The sequence below is a fragment of the Dendropsophus ebraccatus genome, chromosome 14 (genome assembly GCF_027789765.1).
Source record: "Dendropsophus ebraccatus isolate aDenEbr1 chromosome 14, aDenEbr1.pat, whole genome shotgun sequence".
NCBI lineage: Eukaryota > Metazoa > Chordata > Amphibia > Anura > Hylidae > Dendropsophus > Dendropsophus ebraccatus.
Genome location: NC_091467.1, coordinates 61,598,159 through 61,616,348, shown reverse-complemented (window position 1 = coordinate 61,616,348; position 18,190 = coordinate 61,598,159). Strand labels below are relative to the sequence as shown.

Below are 18,190 nucleotides of genomic sequence, written 5' to 3'. Positions count from 1 at the left end.
GTGTCCTGCTGCCTTTTACCCACACTCTCCAGCTCACAGAAGCCACCGTAGAAACTTCTGAAGCTGTCTCTAAAGTGACAGGCCACTTATCCAATCACTGGCCATGGTGCTGTCCCGTATAGGCCAATGATTGGCTGAGTAGCCTGTCACTGCACAGACGGGTTCTGAAGCTTCAGTGGCGGCTGTGGTGAGTGGGAAGAGGACACCGGGTTTGCATGCAGAGGTAAGTATATAGCCCGGACAACGCTAACAATGCCTGTGAAGCCTTTGCTGCATGATCATCAAGCCATTTAGTTTGTTCTGTATGCGAGCACTGATCTAGCAGATTGGCGCTTGCATACTGAGCTAAACGGGCCGTGTAATACGGCCCTTATCTAACACCATCATTATCCTATCAATTTTGTATCTTAGCTGACTTCATCTATATCTTTTTGATACAGCATCCTACCCGACATTACTCAAATCTCCTCAACCCAACATCTTGGCCATTACCGGCCACATCTTCTCAACGCAATATCTTACCTGACATAATCTACCTTTTTTAATACAGAATCCTACCTAACATCATCCACAAATACTCAACAAATACCTAACATTTGAGACAACACTGTCCACAGGTGCTCACACCTTGTTGGATTTTTCTATGTTCCTTAGGCCGTATTCACACATTGGAATTTTTTTTTTTAACCTGAACAGTTGTGTGAAGGTCCTTTTACATGGGCCAATTATTGGCAAGGAGTGTTCCTACAAACACTTATTTGGCTTGTTAATCGGCTTGTGTAAAAGTACCAGTGATCAGCCAATAGGTGGGAAAACTCCTGATCATTGGCTGTTTGGATCTTTTGATCCATCTTTGTTATCAGCCAACATCTCTCTGGAGACAGAGGCAGGAGACGTGCAGCCGCTAAGAATTGATGTTAATGGCCATACAAACACTACAGCGATTATTTGTGCGGCATCGGCTGTGTGATTCAATGTGCCTTCCAAAGACACTGCAAACAAGCCCCAATCTTATCGATCACCACTCGTTTGTATCCTTGGATTCTGCCTGGTTGATAATTGGCCCATATAATATGGCCTTTTCTCAATTTGAACCAATAACATCAAAATCCCAGCTAACCAATATCCTCCATCAATCTTCCCCAGCCTATCTTCTCACCCCAAAATCTCTTCTATCCAATATCTTTTATCAGCATCTTCTCTCCACATCAGAAGTGTCACCATCCATTAATCACAATGTTAATGCTTCTGTTTACCCGAACCTTACAACGACTCACCGACAACCTCTCCTTATCCCACTAATCTTTTCCCTTCCAGACTACATTATCATCTTCTCACAAACAGATTTCTACAGACATTTCCTTTTTCAAGAATCCCAGGAACTCCTTGGGAATGTCCTTCTAAACATTCCCAACATCTTAAAGGGGCACTCCCTGCTGCCACCATTGTTTGTATTAGGAACCTTTCTGTTCTCTTGCTCTGGACAATTCCTGACATGGTGACATCAGAGAGTTGGAAAGAACCACACAACTTCCTCTAGGGCTTACAGCAGCTAACCATCCATGTTTCATAAACCCAGCATCTTCTCACCTTCTTCTCAATCCCCCTTGCTATCCAATATTATCCACTTCTTCTTAACCAAACACAACTTAATCAACTTTGTGCTAATTTCCTCAACCCAACATCTTAGCCAACATCTGTTCCATCTCCTTGACCCAGCAGCTTGGTTGACACCATCCAGGTCTAGGCCCAATATCTACCAGTGCTATTAACATCTCCCTGACTAACATCATCCACATCTCTCCAACCCAAACTCTTGGTCAACACCATCTTCATCTTCTTAACCCCTCATCTTAACCAACACCTTCCACATATTTTTAACCCGACATCATAGTTGGCAATATCAATATCTCTTCAACACCACATTTTAGGGAACACAATCAATCTCTTTCTTACGTATTTATTCCAATAATATCCACCTCTCCTCAACCCAAAAACCTCCATCAATCCCCCCAACTTTCCATCTTTTCAACCCAACATTTACCCATCTCTGTCAACATCTCTTCTATCCAATATCTTCCACAATCAAATCTTATTGTCCAAACCATATAACAACTCGCGTGACAACCGTGGGTGGCACCATCATTCCGCCATATCCCCACCCCAATCCTCTCCAAGTCCTTTTATGACTCACACTTCTATCTCTGTTCACATCTCAGCTGCTCCTCCTGTCAGATTTATACATGTGGCGTATTCCTCGATATAGTTACAGTGCCACTGTATAGACACGCAGTAGAAATTGGTCACAAAGTACACTGTTATCTATTGACACGCTCCTGCCCCAAATGAAGCCTCTGCATGAATGGTGCCTATTAATATGTTAGGAGATTGTTGGTTGTATCAGCAGAATTATTAGAACCTCTATGAATGGCACACTATGCTTAAACCACATAGGACACTGCACCACCTTACCACCCAGTCTATGCCAAAAATGTGGGAACTTACCGCTCGCCTGTCCCCCGACGGACCACACTGGAACAAGACGAGAGAGAAAAAAAAACATTATTTTTCAGAGAAAAATCAGGACCACAATGAGCGGTGATAATAAGAACTCTCAGCACTTACATCCTAGCACGGTCACAACTATAGGTAAAAACATCCTGACATTGGAAAAAACGAGAAAAACACCCAGAATCCGGGAAGAAAAACAAGTCGGGTGGATGGCAGCTGATGGGACGTGTTGGTTCCTCTGTAGATTTAGGTGTTGTGAGCGCGGCGCTCAGTAAGAACTGGATAATCGTATCCCCCAGTGGAAAGTTTGTGAACACAGTCGGTGAGTCGGTGAATATCTCTGCTCGCAGGCAGAGCCGCAGGAAACAGTGGAAACTACACTCTTCCTGCCCGGACTCTTCCTGCTTTAGTCCTTAAGATGTGTTCATAAACAATGTGGTAATATTATTACTGCGGCTGGACCGCTGGGAGATGATTGACATCCCTGGCCAACAAATAGGGGAGGTGTGAGCGCCACCTAGAGCTCGAAATCTACAGAAGTGCAAAGAACTGTTTACTGAGATTTCAGGAGCTTAAGACCTCAATAAGGTAAATGCAGCTAGTGACCTGAGGTAAGATGTCAAACATCACATTTATTACTGACAGTGTCATGCCATAAAGAGGGCGGGGCTGTGACTACCTCACACATATGATTTACAGGCTGGTTGTCAGCAGTAATAGATGAATAACTTCTTGTAGTATAAGGTGTGTGGATCGCACGTCTAATCACATTATTTTATTATATCAGTGATGTCATACAGGGGTCAGGCCTGTGATCCCATATTATTACAGTGATATCACACAGGGGGTATGGATATGACTTATTAGACTGGAGTAAGTCGGTGTGGGGAGAGGTTGTGGTTCCTGAGCTCCATCTGCGGAGGGGTTATGGCTTTGGATACAGAAGGAGGTGAGGGTTGCTGGGCTAAGTCCTCCAGAATAACCCCTGGACCCTTATAGGACACAGGCCAGATCCACACAGGTGACTGATAACATACCTTCCTCCGGCGGGACATCCCCAATCTTGCTGTTCCTTTTTGGATAAGCAATCGCCATTAAATGCGGGGCTGTGATTGAAAGGCCTCTGGAGCTGCAGGCGGCATTCTGCGTTCAGCCACAAGAGGCAGCTCCCTCTCATGAGCTCACAAAGCAGCAGGGAGAGGAAGGAGATGGACTGAAGCCCTGAACCCAGGTGAGTACTTTTTTTAATCAGACAGGTTGAGGATGAAGGAAGGGGGGTTAACTAACAGTGAAGAGTGAACGGCGAGCCTGCTCTGTTCCTCCATACAGAAGATCGTCTTTGCCATCATGTAGTAGTCAGGCCACTCTGTGCCTCCATATAGTAGTCTGGCCTTCTATGTGACCCCATATAGCAGTCTGGACTCCACTGTGAATCCATATAGAAGTTAGACCTCCTTTTACAGGTAGCCCCCAATAGGCAATGTCCTCCATGTAGGTATTCCAACCCCCCCCCCCACACACACACACACAACCCTGTAGGTAGGCATCCCCAGTAGTAAGCCACAAAGTATGCAGTATTTTCGATGTAAGCATCCCCCTACAGGTACTTCCCGATCCCCAATAGACAACATCTATGTTAGGCATCTCCCCTGAGATGGCTGAGGAGGAGCATATAGGAAGAGGGTACAAAGGACACAGAAGCTGAGGAAGAGGGCACAGAGGCTGAGGAGGAGGCCGAGAAAAAAGGAAACAAGGTGAAGTACACGGGATGAGAAAGAGAATGAGAGACCAATAACCTGTAAAGAGGTGGGGGAGCAGTGAGGTTCCAGACTTAGGCCTCAGGGTCCTTATGCTGCATTTACTGATCTTTTGTGTTGGGATGAGCTCCGACTTTACACCATTTCCTTGAGAAATCTGACTGACTCCTTCTCACTCCCAGTGGCAACAAATGAGAAAGGGTGGAAGCGGTGGTGCCAGGCAGAACTCAACTGCTGTTCAGTTTGACCACTGTCAGCCATGACACATTGGATCGTGGTCTGGGGCTGCAATAATCATTCACGGACATCGCTAATGATATATATGTACAGCCTTTGCTACATGAAAGTTGAGCCGTGTAATAGGCTTAAGGCCCTATTCAACGGAACGGTTATCGTTCATAAACTCGCTCCAAAGACCGCTCGTTAACGATAATCACTTTGTGGAATTGGTGTAAACGAGCGAACGACAAAGGCGAAATTGTTATATTGTCATTCAAAATAGTTTTTCAGCATGTTGAAAAAAAATCGTTGGTCTTTGAAAGATAATTCGCTAATCGGTTCGTAAAATTAGAAATCTTTGTCATTCGTAAAAAGGTTTAGAAAAAGTAGGTGTGTCGTATGGTTACACTTCATATATATATTCACGTTACCACGTGTGTTATGTGTTATCGTTCGCTAGACAAATCGTTTTGTTATCGTTAACGAGCGGTCGTTGGAGCGAGTTTATGAACGATAATCGTTTCGTGGAATACGGCCTTTAGTAAACGAGTGCAGATCAGCGCTTGTTTACATTCTTAATCGGACTGTGCAGTAGGGCCCTAAGGAGGACACAGAGGCTGAGAAGCCATCCTGCAGGTATAGCACACTCTGCCCCTGCAGCCCTCAGTACATCCCCTCACAGAGGAGCTCAGCGCCACACTCAGGAGAGACTACCATCACCATCATCCTCTTCTCATCCCCCTCACTCTCTTCCCACGCACCCCGGTGTGCTGCAGGAGGATAAGGGAGGAGGACACATAGGCTGAGAAGGAGGATAAGGGAGGACGACACAGGCTGAGAAGGAGGATAAGGGAGGAGGACACAGAGGCTGAGAAGGAGGATAAGGGAGGAGGACACAGAGGCTGAGAAGGAGGATAAGGGAGGACGACACAGAGGCTGAGAAGGAGGATAAGGGAGGAGGACACAGAGGCTGAGAAGGAGGATATGGGAGGAGGACACAGAGGCTGAGAAGGAGGATAAGGGAGGAGGACACAGAGGCTGAGAAGGAGGATAAGGGAGGAGGACACAGTCTGAGAAGGAGGATAAGGGAGGAGGACACAGAGTCTGAGAAGGAGGATATGGGAGGAGGACACAGAGGCTGAGAAGGAGGATATGGGAGGAGGACACAGAGGCTGAGAAGGAGGATAAGGGAGGAGGACACAGGCTGAGAAGGAGGATAAGGGAGGAGGACACAGTCTGAGAAGGAGGATAAGGGAGGAGGACACACAGGTTGAGAAAGGATAAGGGAGGAGGACACAGAGGCTGAGAAGGAGGATAAGGGAGGACGACACAGGCTGAGAAGGAGGATATGGGAGGAGGACACAGAGGCTGAGAAGGAGGATAAGGGAGGAGGACACAGAGGCTGAGAAGGAGGATAAGGGAGGACGACACAGGCTGAGAAGGAGGATATGGGAGGAGGACACAGAGGCTTAGAAGGAGGATATGGGAGGAGGACACAGGCTGAAACGAAGGAGGATAAGGGAGGAGGACACAGAGGCTGAGAAGGAGGATAAGGGAGGAGGACACAGGCTGAGAAGGAGGATAAGGGAGGAGGACACAGAGGCTGAGAAGGAGGATAAGGGAGGAGGACACAGGCTGAGAAGGAGGATAAGGGAGGAGGACACAGAGGCTGAGAAGGAGGATAAGGGAGGAGGACACAGAGGCTGAGAAGGAGGATAAGGGAGGAGGACACAGGCTGAGAAGGAGGATAAGGGAGGAGGACACAGAGGCTGAGAAGGAGGATATGGGAGGACACAGAGGCTGAAACGAAGGATATGGGTTAAGGACACAGGCTGAGGAGGAGGATATGGGAGAACACATAGGCTGAGAAAGAGGATAAGGGAGGAGGACACATAGGCTGAGAAGGAGGATAAGGGAGGAGGACACAGTCTGAGAAGGAGGATAAGGAAGGAGGACACAGAGGCTGAGAAGGAGGATATGGAAGGAGGACACAGGCTGAGAAAGGATATGGGAGGAGGACACAGAGGCTGAGAAGGAGGATAAGGGAGGAGAACACAGGCTGAGAAGGAGGATATGGGAGGAGGACACAGAGGCTGAGAAGGAGGATAAGGGAGGAGGACACAGAGGCTGAGAAGGAGGATATGGGAGGAGGACACAGAGGCTGAGAAAGAGCATATGGGAGGAGGACACAGAGGCTGAGAAGGAGGATAAGGAAGGAGGACACAGGCTGAGAAGGAGGATATAGAAGGAGGGCACAGAGGAGAATAAAGAGGCTGAGTAGGAGGATATGGGAGGAGGATACAGAGGCTGAGGAGGTAAAGTACACGGGATGAGAAAGACAAATAGAGACCAATGACCTGTAAATAGGTGGGGGGCAGTGAGGTTCCATACTTGGGCCTTAGGGTCTTTATGCTGCATTTACTGATCTATTGTGCTGGGATGAGCTCCAGCTTTACACTGTTAACCTCCCGACTGACTCCTTCTCATTCCCAGTGGCAACAAATGAGAAAATGTGGAAGTGGTGGTGCCAGGCAGAACTGAATGGCTCTTGAGTTTGACCACTGTACTCTGGTACTGCCCGCCTCAGCCATATCGACAGTGCTGGCACATTGGATCATGTCTGGATCTGCAATAATCATACTGGTTTCTATGTATCAGTCTGGAGAGTAGGAGACAACCTTAGATAGCCCTCAGCTAGAAAAAACGTGATTTGTGGTTTGTGCAGAGGTCATTGGGACCATCCCTTACTGACTTCTATTGGGAAGCATTGTGCGCATGCTCTGTGCAGAGGTCATTGGGATCATCCCTTACTGACTTCTATTGGGAAGCATTGTGAGCATGCTCTGTGCTGAGGTCATTGGGACCATCCCTTACTGACTTCTATTGGGAAGCATTGTGCACATGCTCTGTGCAGAGGTCATTGGGACCATCCCTTACTGACTTCTATTGGGAAGCATTGTGAGCATGCTCTGTGCTGAGGTCATTGGGACCATCCCTTACTGACTTCTATTGGGAAGTATTGTGCGCATGCTCTGTGCAGAGGTCATTGGGACCATCCCTTACTGACTTCTATTAGAAAGTATTGTGCGCATGCTCTGTGCAGAGGTCATTGGGACCATCCCTTACTGACTTCTATTGGGAAGTATTGTGAGCATGCTCATGCACTGGGAAGGAATTTGTATCCATCATCTATAGACTTCTAAAGATGAGTGTTGTGAACATGCTCTATGACCTCAGCAAAGGAGGGGAGCAGGCGAAGTGTGACAACCGTTCATCCACGTATAGGTGTTACTTGACATTATTACCCAGTCCTATTATAATGAAGAGGCTGCTGACCTCACGCTCTGATGAGACGTGATCTCCACAGGACAGGACGTCACAGCTTATTACCTTTGTGGTTTGTAGTTAATCCAGATAATAGTGTGAACAATTATACAAAGAATTACTGAAGATTCTTTAAAAAGTATCTTAATATGAAAACTTGATTCAACAACAAGTCACTTTCTGATGATACCGGCCCTTTAAGTGCGATCATATGGTTCATGGTTATTGTTATACAACATAAGATACATTGTTAGGATTATTAGAAGATCTAAGGTTTAATGTACTAAGAAGATAGACCGATATGGTAATACTGTCCTGGTCGCTCCTTAACCCTTCACATTGCTGCTTAGACTCCTCCTATACCCTGGCGCTGTTCAACTGTGATGGTACTAAAGGTCTCAGCATGCCTGATGGTTTGTCAGACGGTCTCAGTCTTCAGGGGCCTCCATGTAAACGTGGCGTCCTGGTCATAGTCGTCCTTCTCCTGCTCTTTGGCTAACTCAAGGAAAACCTGGGGAAATAGAGGTGAAGCTGAAGGTGGTGACTCCTCAGTTTAAGGGGGTGTCTACTGTGGACAAGCCCTAGGCAGATTACAGAAGGCGGGATCCTCTGATCACTGCACCTCTATTAACCCCATGAAGCTTCAACAATAGCATGCAGACCATCGCCATAATAGACTGGACAGGAAAGGGTGTCTGGTACCTGCTCCAGGGTGGACTGGGAGAAGCTGTACTCCTCAATGTCATGGACGCGTTTAGCTGTACACGGGAAAAGAAAAAATTATCAGATATCGGCCATAGACCTGTGTATCTCCTGTATGTATAATGCTCCGGTGCTTTTTGCCCCCATAGCAACACTTCCTGGCCCAGGTAAGAAGAAGAAAGGCAAGATCTGATATTGGTTACTCTGACCTCACTGAGTATAAAGGCAGGAGGGTTTGTCATGGGGACAAAGGAGGATATAACTTCACCCTCTCATACTGTGATGCAGCAATAATATATAGTTTTTCTCTATAGTTTAGGTAATGTGGTGGTCCCGCAGATCCCTATAGTAGAGTGCAGGCCTGGAGCCATGGGACAGAAGAGCCTCTTACCCTCCTCCAGCTGAGAGAAGGCCTGAGATAAGGACTGGACGTTCTCCATAGGGATCTTATAGAGCAGCAGTGAGGAGAACCTGTGGAGCAGAAATACACGTTATCCTCCTCCGATGTGACACATGAGGAAGATGTGTGACCATCCTGCCCTTACCTGTCCTGTCTGTCTGCCTGCGGGAAGATCCGGATGATCTCCTGGTGAATCTCATCCACCCGCCGGGGATCTTTCACCTTCATCTCCAGGAGGTAACCTTTACCAAACTTACTCTTCAGCTGCTGGATGGAGCCGATGCATCTGGAGACAAAGCACAGGGCGGGGGTCACACAGCGGTGTAAGGGATGGGGGTCCTTCTAGTTGTCATGTTACCTCCATCCCTATGAATACACCGTATCCTGTCACCTGTACTGGATATACTTGTAAACACATACAGGAGATGTATAGCAAGCTGTAGATCTTTGTACAGTAGAGATGTGTACATGACCCTGGACACAACCATGATGGCTGGAAGGAGACCCCCATGCTTTACACTGCAGGCTGCATGTCTAAGTAATGATGGGATGTGACCCCGATATAAGCCCCCACTACCTGAGCTTCCCAGACACCATAATGGCGACACGGTCACACACGGCCTCTGCCTCCTCCATGTAGTGTGTGGTGAGGATGGCGCCTCGCTCCTTGTTCCGGAAGGCTGCTCGGATGGCTCTCCTGCAATACATAAGAACCGATCACTACACCAGACCACACTGTGCTTGTTTGGTTGTGCTGTAGTCTGGAAATTGTCTACTGCAGGTGTTGGACTATAAGAGTCTTCTGTCTCCTTCACAGTATGGAAATGTTCGGCCACCAGACATCCCCTGATGACACCTCTGGCCTCTCTGAGGATCTGACTGGTAAAATCTGCCCTATATTCCACATAGTGGTGACCCCTGAATATGAAGACGCATCCACAAGCATCTAATGTCTATGGCCGCTGTAGGATGGGACTCACCACAGTCTCTGCTGCCCTTTGGGATCCAGACCGGTGGAAGGTTCATCCAGGAGAGCGATGGTCGGGTTACCCAGCATGCTGATGGCGAAGCAAACCTATAGGAGAGATACAGAATATAACAGAGCCTGCCCACAGGATACAAGGACGGGGACTCCAGATTTTCTATTATTTTGCGGATTCAGCCCCAGTCTATGGGGCTGATCTGCATCCTGGCACCCGATATACTGTAGCATCTGTGTGGGAAAACATGGATTCTGTCCACAACTCAGAGTAAAAAGCCATTGTGTGAATGAGGCCCAACAATGAAGCTGTGGATATATCCTATATATAAATACTGATAACTGAATCGGAGGAGACAGCTTTTTCCATTTGAAATTCAGATGATAGAATAGCTACTTCAGGTGTTTTTTTGGGGAGGGGTCTGCGCTGTTGGGTGTGGTGTATAGGTCTGGTGTGTATATGTCTGTATTACAAGTGTGTGGCCAGTCAGATGGATGCAGAGTATCGTGTCACTGTATATATGTATACACACCAGGGTCACTTACTTTTCTGGATACCCCAGCAGACAGCTTCTTGGCCGGCTTATTTAGATGCTGTCTTAGTTCCAGCGCCTCTGATACCCTACACAAACAAAACAGAGGAAACTCACCATAAACCCAATATATATAGCAGTGACGTGTAATAAGTACAGCCGCAGTACAGCCATTTCATGGGTTTACATGGATGACAGTTTTTTTGCAGCAGCCAGTTTACCGCTTTATGGCTTGCTCTGCGTCGTCTTTCTTCATGCCCTTCACTGCGGCGTAGATCTCCAGATGTTCCTTCACAGTGAGAGTGGGCCATAGTGGGCTAAACTGTGGGCAATACCCCATGAAGGCAGCGCTGGCGTCATCCTTCTCAGAGTCTGCCCCGCTGCACAGAACTACCTGTAGGGGGCACAGTGCACACATCAGGGCAGATCATCCCTCACAGACAATACTCATGTCATTTACTCCATCCACAGCCAAAGCTGCAGTTAGAATCCATAAGTACTGAGCATTCAGACACCATTAACAGCTCTGCTTAGTTCTGTTAACATTGGACACTATGTACAGTCTGGTGTAGACACTACATCTCCCACAATTCACCACAGCTCAGATAGGATGCTATGGTGGGAGTTCCCGCATCCGGAGAGCCATCGGTAAGCCAGCAGGATTCTGATCTCCTTATCTCTCTGCCTGAAGGATTAGTTCCCTGGCCCGGCGTAGCCACTACATTTCCCACAATTCATCACAGAACAGCAGGGGACTACTTAGATTCTGAGTTCCTGCATCCTAAGAGCTAAGGCTACATTCACACGCCAATATTTTACATCCGTTTTCACTGACCGGGAAATACTGAATCCATTACAATTGGATGGATCTATTCATGCATCCAGTAAATTTGTGGATCTGCAATCCGTGATGAAAAAAAATAGGACAGGTTGTAATACGGTCCATAATTGCAGAATGGACACCCCAATAGAAGCCTATGGAGAGTGCATAATTTGCATAGAGTACATTGCAATCCGCAAAACCATCCACATCACGGATCCGTTTTTTGTGTGTGACATCAGCAAGCTCTTCACAGGATAGAAATGACTGTAAAAAGCCCCCAGACCATGTGACCTCTTTTGGGGCGTTTTTTTTTCTTTATTACACCTCTGTTTAGGTAGCCGCAAAAAACGCATTAAAAAACGGACCACACTAGGGATGCAAAACGGATGAACGGAAAAATAATGGATCCAGATTTTCATCCTTGGAAAAAAAATGGAAGTGTGAATGTAGCCTAACAGTGAACCAGAGGGATCCTGATACACCTGCCATCCTGGCTGTAAATTTCAGATCCCAGGCCTGTTGTAGGCACTACACATCCCACAATTCACTGCAGCAGGGGAGGGGGTTATTATTTAAAGGGGTTATCCAGCGCTACAAAAACATGGCCACTTACCCCCTACTGTTGTCTCCAGATTGGGTGGGGTTTTGAAACTCAGTTCCATTGAAGTAAATGGAGCTTAATTGCAAACCGCACCTGAACTAGTGACAACAGTAGGGGGAAAAGTGGCCATGTTTTTGTAGCGCTGGATAACCCCTTTAATCAATAGGAAACCTGCACAATTTTAATCCACCTTCCTTTCCGCCTGTAGATTTCAGTTCCCCAGCCTGGTGTAGGCTCTACAGCCAATATAGCTCACCACAGTAGAGAAAAGGGGTTACCATGTTCTGAGTCCCTTCATCCTGAGAGCTAATTGGGAAGCAGGATTCTCATCTCCTTACCTCCCCAGCTGTAGGTTTCAGTTCTCCAGCCAACATTAATATGGATGTGGTTTTCCCGGCTCCATTGGGCCCCAGTAATCCCAGAACTTCACCTGTTAAAACAGAACAAATAAAAAAATGAAGGTTTCCATTCAGTGACAACAAGCAAAGATTTACAGCCGCGTCAATTTTGTGATGGAAATTTTCAAGATCTCTGCTTGCTGGAAGTGAGACAGATGACCCCTGTAGGATACTTAGGGAAAGAGGACGGACACATTTACCTGATACATTGTTACAGACCCTCACGACAGGAAAGATCTGTGTTGCTGAGGTTTAGCTCACATAGTATTGTCTAAACCAGGGATGAGGAGCCTTCAACCCTCCAGCTGTTGCAAAACTGCAATTCCCATCATGCCTGGACAGCTAAAGCGAAGCTTTGGCTATCCAGGCATGATGGGAATTGTAGTTTTGTAACAGCTGGAGGGCTGAAGGTTCCACATTCCTGGTCTAAACTGTGAAGAACCATCAGCTGTGAGAAGAATTTGGTCTATCCAAGTTTTACAGTTTCTGGATATCAGCAATAAAGTTTCATTCACTGACAGCAAGCAGAAATAATGATAGTGTTGAGCAATGTAACAAGTCATATCAAAAAGCTGAAGAACTTGTCTATATGTGATTAATATTACATTGGCCTAGCATGGCCCCTGACCACCCCGACCCCCACAGTGACAGTGGCACATATGGCGGTGCCACAGACTACCCAGCACCCACCCTTATTGACACAGAAGGACACAGTTCTGGCAGCCGCTTTCTTCTGTCTTTTTCTACAGGAGCAAATTCTGGTTCTCTCCTTAAATTCTTTGCGCAGGCTGTCCACTATGATGGCCGGCTTCTGGAAATACAAGAAATACAATCATTCTGGATTTATTCTCCTGAAGTTACATCCTCATGGACTGTGGATAACATAGGACTAATATATGGCACTGTTGTGGTGGCACTGAGGATGTCACTGCCATCTGTGGTTGTTATTGTTGTGGTGGCACTGAGACTGTCACTGCCATCTGTGGTTGTTATTGTTGTGGTGGCACTGAGGCTGTCACTGTTATAGGGCACTGTGCCGTCACTGTTATAGGGCACTGTGCCGTCACTGTTATAGGGCACTGTGCCTTCACTGTTATAGGGCACTGAGGCTGTCACTGTTATAGGGCACTGTGCTGTCACTGTTATAGGGCACTGTGCCTTCACTGTTATAGGGCACTGAGGCTGTCACTGTTATAGGGCACTGTGCTGTCACTGTTATAGGGCACTGTGCAGTCACTGTTATAGGGCACTGTGCCGTCACTGTTATAGGGCACTGTGCCGTCACTGTTATAGGGCACTGTGCCGTCACTGTTATAGGGCACTGTGCCGTCACTGTTATAGGGCACTGTGCCGTCACTGTTATAGGGCACAGTGCCGTCACTGTTATAGGGCACTGTGCCGTCACTGTTATAGGGCACTGTGCCGTCACTGTTATAGGGCACTGTGCCGTCACTGTTATAGGGCACTGTGCCGTCACTGTTATAGGGCACTGTGCCGTCACTGTTATAGGGCACTGTGCCGTCACTGTTATAGGGAACTATTTGTCCATATAACCAGGTCTTATACTTGTGTATCTTACCCCAGGTTTGCTTTCCCTGTTTCTCCTATTTTTACAAGTATGAAAACAAGGTCTGTCCTGTAACCATGGCCGTGCCCAGACCCTCCTATCAGCTTGTATGCCCCCACAGTCCTGGCTGAACGTTATGTGTGGTTCTCTGGTTTAGTCAGGGGCCACATCTGAGGGCCCATAATGGAGCTGGTTTCTCAGCAATGATTCTGATACTAACGTCTTCCACATTTGTTGTGTACTTCAGGTGTTTAACCCTTTCTGTCTCAGCGAGGACTTCTTCATCAGCGTCCTCCAGCTCCTCTGGATTCTGTATAAATTGATGTTTTCTTTGAGCAAACCTGAAAGAAAGAAAGTTCTCTCCTGTATTACACAATGGAGCCTTATGTGACGTCTATGAATCAGCGCGAAGACCAGCGAGGTACTGTAGCGGCAATAATGATCCCTATGTTAGGGAGCAAAAGGCCAAACAATATAGATTACTTCCCTTTTCTTCCTCTCACCTATATATGGGATCTGTTCTCAGGCATCGTGTTCCAAATCTCCATTCTAAAAACCACAGAACTCCCCAAAATAAGACAATGTGAATGCACGGCTGAAAGAGGGAAAAAAACTCATATTTATATCATACCTACCTGTACCTGAGTTACATCTTGTATTATACTCCAGAGCTGCACTCACTATTCTGCTGGTAAGGTCACAGTGTACATACATTACTGATCCTGTATTTTACTTCAGAGCTATACTCACTATTCTGCTGGTGGGGTCAATGTGTACATATGTACATTACATTATTGATCCTGAGTTACATTCTGTATTATACTCTAGAGCTGCACTCACTATTCTGCTGGTAAGGTCACTGTGTACATACATTACAATACTGATCCTGTATTTTACTTCAGAGCTGTACTCACTATTCTGCTGGTGGGGTCACTGTGTACATACATTACATTATTGATCCTGAGTTACCTTCTGTATTATACTCTAGAGCTGCACTCACTATTCTGCTGTTTAGGTCACTGTATAAATGCCCAGTGTTCTGTAAATAATGAAAACCTATATTGTTTTCTAGCTCAGTTTGTCTCTTGATTCCTCGGTTGCTTTGAGATCTCTGCTTACTGTCAGTGAAATAAACCCCTTCCTAACAGCTGAGGGTTTGTTACAGTGCTAGCTTTCCCCCCTACTTCTCCTTTTTACAGCTGCTACTTCTTATTCTCAGCCTTAGGGGCCTATTCCACTGAACGGTAATCAGCTGAATCAGTCCGATTCGGCCGATTATCGCTGTGTGTGGAATAGAGAGAACGATCAGCCGATGATCGTGTCATCGGCTGATCATTCATTTAGGTTCAAACGTAAAATCACAAATCACGATTTCACAAACATCATACATTACCTGTCCAGGCGCAGGTCTTCTCCTTCTCCAGGTCTCGCGCAGCAGCATAAGCTTTGGAGCGGCCTGTTTGAGCTGACAGAGCGCTCAGCCAATCACTTGCCAGGACTGCCGCGGCCAGTGATTGGCTGAGCGTTCTGTCAGTTCAGACAGGCCGCTCCAAAGCTGATCCTGCCGCGCGGGACCGGGAGAAGGAGAAGACCTGCGCCTGGACAGGTAATGTATGAAACAAGGGCTGCAAGGACATCGGTAACGATGTCCCTGCAGCCCTCCCTAACTTTTGTCGGGCCGTGGAATAGGCCCAGTAAACGAGCGCCGATCTAGCAGATCGGCGCTTGTTTACATCGTTGATCGGGCCCTGCTCTGCTCGTGGAATAGGACCCTTATTCTCGGAATTGATGTATATGTCCGGCTGCAGTAAGTACTATATACTATATATATATAGGAGGACCTCCCTAGACTCTGCAGTACTTACCATAAGGGGATAGTAAAACATTTCTGAACTAAACATTTCAGGAGGGAGGAAGAGCCAAACACTCTGTGGAAGGAAAAATAAGAAGCAAGAACATGAAGATGCACATAAATCATGTAGAAGACTGCTAATCTTTACAGGCCTTTCAAAATGTCATAATAGCAAATAATACTACCATATAGTATAAGTACAGTATATGTATAATACTGCATAGCTGTTTTTGTATGGTAGTGATTCAGGTGTCTGCAGAACTCTACAGTGCACTAGTAAGAGTGACATGTAGTGTCCAAGTAATGTTGCCAGACACCAGCGAGGAGTCCAGAATGGCCCAGACACCTGCTGGGGGAAGCTACTGCCTTTGTCCCTTCCATTGTGACCAGGCCTGGGTGTACTCCGTATTCTATATTATTACAGCAAGCGGGATTCTGACACATATAAAAAGATTCCGAATACATTTCATTTCTCCTAAAGCAGTACTTACCAGATGAGCTAGAAAGGCTCCAAAGTTACCGGGAGGCACCAGGAACAGGTAGGTGATATAGGTTTTGAAATAACCCACAAGTAATAATGCTGCAATGGGAGGGAGGCAGATCTGCAGAAGAAAAGGGGATGAGTATAATGTGATGAATCCTTTAACTTAGACATTGAGCTTTAGTCTTTTGGAATGCCTGGAAAAGTTGGATCCAGTCCTGAGAAACTTCTCCCAGTTTTCCTGTCCCTCCCCCACACACACATACTCACCCAGCCCGGCACAGTCCCCCAGCATTACATCATTCTCCCAGCTACCCGGTGCATGACTGGGGTCACTTGTGTGCTGGGGAGCCAGGAAAACAAATGCCGGGGGACTACGCCAGACGAGTATGCTGGTGTGGGGGTAAATGTGTGTGCTGGTGTGAACCTTACCATGGAGGCAGACCATGCATCGCTGAGCCGCCCTGTCGCATTGGCCCTGTACCAGTTTCGCGGTCTGCCTCCATGGTAGCTACGCCACTGGAACCTAGTTAGCATGCTGTTTCTTTCTCAACCTTATCTGAATTCTTAGCCTAACTGCCCACTCCATGGTAGACAATACGATAGACAAATAATCTCTGTATACCAAGCTTACACAATACTAGGAGATGTAAGCAATTGTTTAATGGGCATAAAAAGCTGTGGCCCATTGCAGAAAGACTGAAGTATTGGACCCTTGTCTCACTGTGTTGTATATGAGGATGCCCATGTACGCTCATCTCCCAGTTGTGCTCTGCCATTTGCTGGTTTTGGAAGTGGTTTTTCAAACTTTGAAATAAAATTGTATAAAACTGAACCCAATATCACACTATTTCTTATAAGCAATTTGTTTGTAACATAATTTCTTTTTATTTTATAATTTAGTATTTTAAATTACATTGTGTTGTATCTTGTATATTTATAGCCTTCTCTAAATACATATCCAAACCCCTGAAGGTGAAGCTCCTGTAAACTGCACTTAGATTGGAAGACATTGCTTACTGATAGAATGACAAATAAAAATGACCATCGATCTGCATGAACTTTTCCTTTTCTAAAGATGAAGGCGATTACATAGACGTAAAGAACAATGGATGCACCGTAGACGAGGATTTCCAGAATCTGCAAGACAATATAATGTAATAGCTGAGTTATAAAAATAATTTGTACAGTGGTATTATACTTCAGCCTGTGTCCAAGTGATAATCCCGTTGCATCTAATTGCTATAATGCATATAATATATTGTTTAACATCAAGCATTTATACAGCGCAATTATACTTCAAGAGGTAGTGCGGTGCTACACATTTATTCACTAAATAACACACATTACAAAGTTATACAACTTTGTAATGTGTGTTATTTAAGTAAATGGCCCCCTTCCCCGTGTTTCCCACACCCCCGAATTATTGTCAACCCTGGCCGCCATCTTGGGACAATGATGTAATCTCCAGGAGGCAGGCCGGACCGCTCCAGCCGGCCCCCCTCCAGCGCGTCATCAGCTACAATTGGCTTAGCATAGAGCATAGCATTCGGTGAGTATAATGCACCACACTTCAGGGGGTGGGGGGAACACGGGGAAGGTGGCCATTCACTTAAATAACACACATTACAAAAATGTATACCTGCTTGTATATATAGCCACAACCTCCACACCTCTATGCTCAGTTGTTGGTGTCAGTCAGCAAACCACGTCTGTGCTTTTTGGCTATCTTCCACTTTCTCTATTCCTAGCGTCCTTCTAGCCATTTGGATCTTTTTCCATTTCTATTTCTCAGCTCAGCTCCAGTCTAAACAGTGTCTTCTCATATTTTGACGTTGGACCACAGATAGGGGAATCTAGTTCCATGCTCCTCTACGTCTTCACTTCCATCAGTTGGTGGTCACCAGGGACCTTCTCTGAGGGTAGCGACCTGGGAGTCTCCAGCAGCAAAGCCAATCCCACCTTGTGGCGGGCTCTGGTGAAAACAAGGGACTCCTTTGACACCCCTCCTTGGAAAAGGTACGTCCACCACCTCATTACACC

The 18,190-nt window shown here is 46.4% G+C and overlaps 2 protein-coding genes across 7 annotated transcripts in view; both read right to left on the bottom strand.

Annotated features, from left to right (window-relative positions):
• PECAM1 (platelet and endothelial cell adhesion molecule 1) overlaps nt 1-2,843 on the bottom strand; it is a 38,338-nt gene extending 35,495 nt beyond the window's left edge. Inside the window, exons 1-2 of one of the 3 annotated variants that reach the window (XM_069951742.1) lie at nt 2,626-2,843; nt 2,506-2,532 (exon numbers count right to left, since the gene is read on the bottom strand). In XM_069951742.1, coding sequence (XP_069807843.1) covers nt 2,506-2,532; nt 2,626-2,659 — 61 coding nt within the window. In that variant the 5' untranslated portion in view covers nt 2,660-2,843. The remainder of the gene's footprint in view (nt 1-2,505; nt 2,533-2,625) is intronic. The other 2 variants (XM_069951740.1, XM_069951741.1) reach the window with 2 other exon arrangements.
• Nucleotides 2,844-7,939: 5,096 nt separating this feature from the next.
• Nucleotides 7,940-18,190, bottom strand: part of LOC138772409 (ABC-type organic anion transporter ABCA8-like) — a 28,814-nt gene continuing 18,563 nt past the window's right edge. For all 4 annotated transcript variants that reach the window (XM_069952785.1, XM_069952786.1, XM_069952787.1 and 1 more), the window contains 15 exons: nt 17,168-17,287; nt 16,158-16,268; nt 15,680-15,742; nt 14,318-14,409; nt 14,035-14,155; nt 12,938-13,058; nt 12,188-12,279; nt 10,647-10,819; nt 10,439-10,514; nt 9,894-9,988; nt 9,491-9,610; nt 9,059-9,199; nt 8,905-8,984; nt 8,514-8,569; nt 7,940-8,322 (listed from right to left, as the gene is read on the bottom strand). In XM_069952785.1, the coding sequence (XP_069808886.1) occupies nt 8,230-8,322; nt 8,514-8,569; nt 8,905-8,984; nt 9,059-9,199; nt 9,491-9,610; nt 9,894-9,988; nt 10,439-10,514; nt 10,647-10,819; nt 12,188-12,279; nt 12,938-13,058; nt 14,035-14,155; nt 14,318-14,409; nt 15,680-15,742; nt 16,158-16,268; nt 17,168-17,287 (1,554 nt within the window). In that variant the 3' untranslated portion in view covers nt 7,940-8,229. The remainder of the gene's footprint in view (nt 8,323-8,513; nt 8,570-8,904; nt 8,985-9,058; nt 9,200-9,490; nt 9,611-9,893; nt 9,989-10,438; nt 10,515-10,646; nt 10,820-12,187; nt 12,280-12,937; nt 13,059-14,034; nt 14,156-14,317; nt 14,410-15,679; nt 15,743-16,157; nt 16,269-17,167; nt 17,288-18,190) is intronic.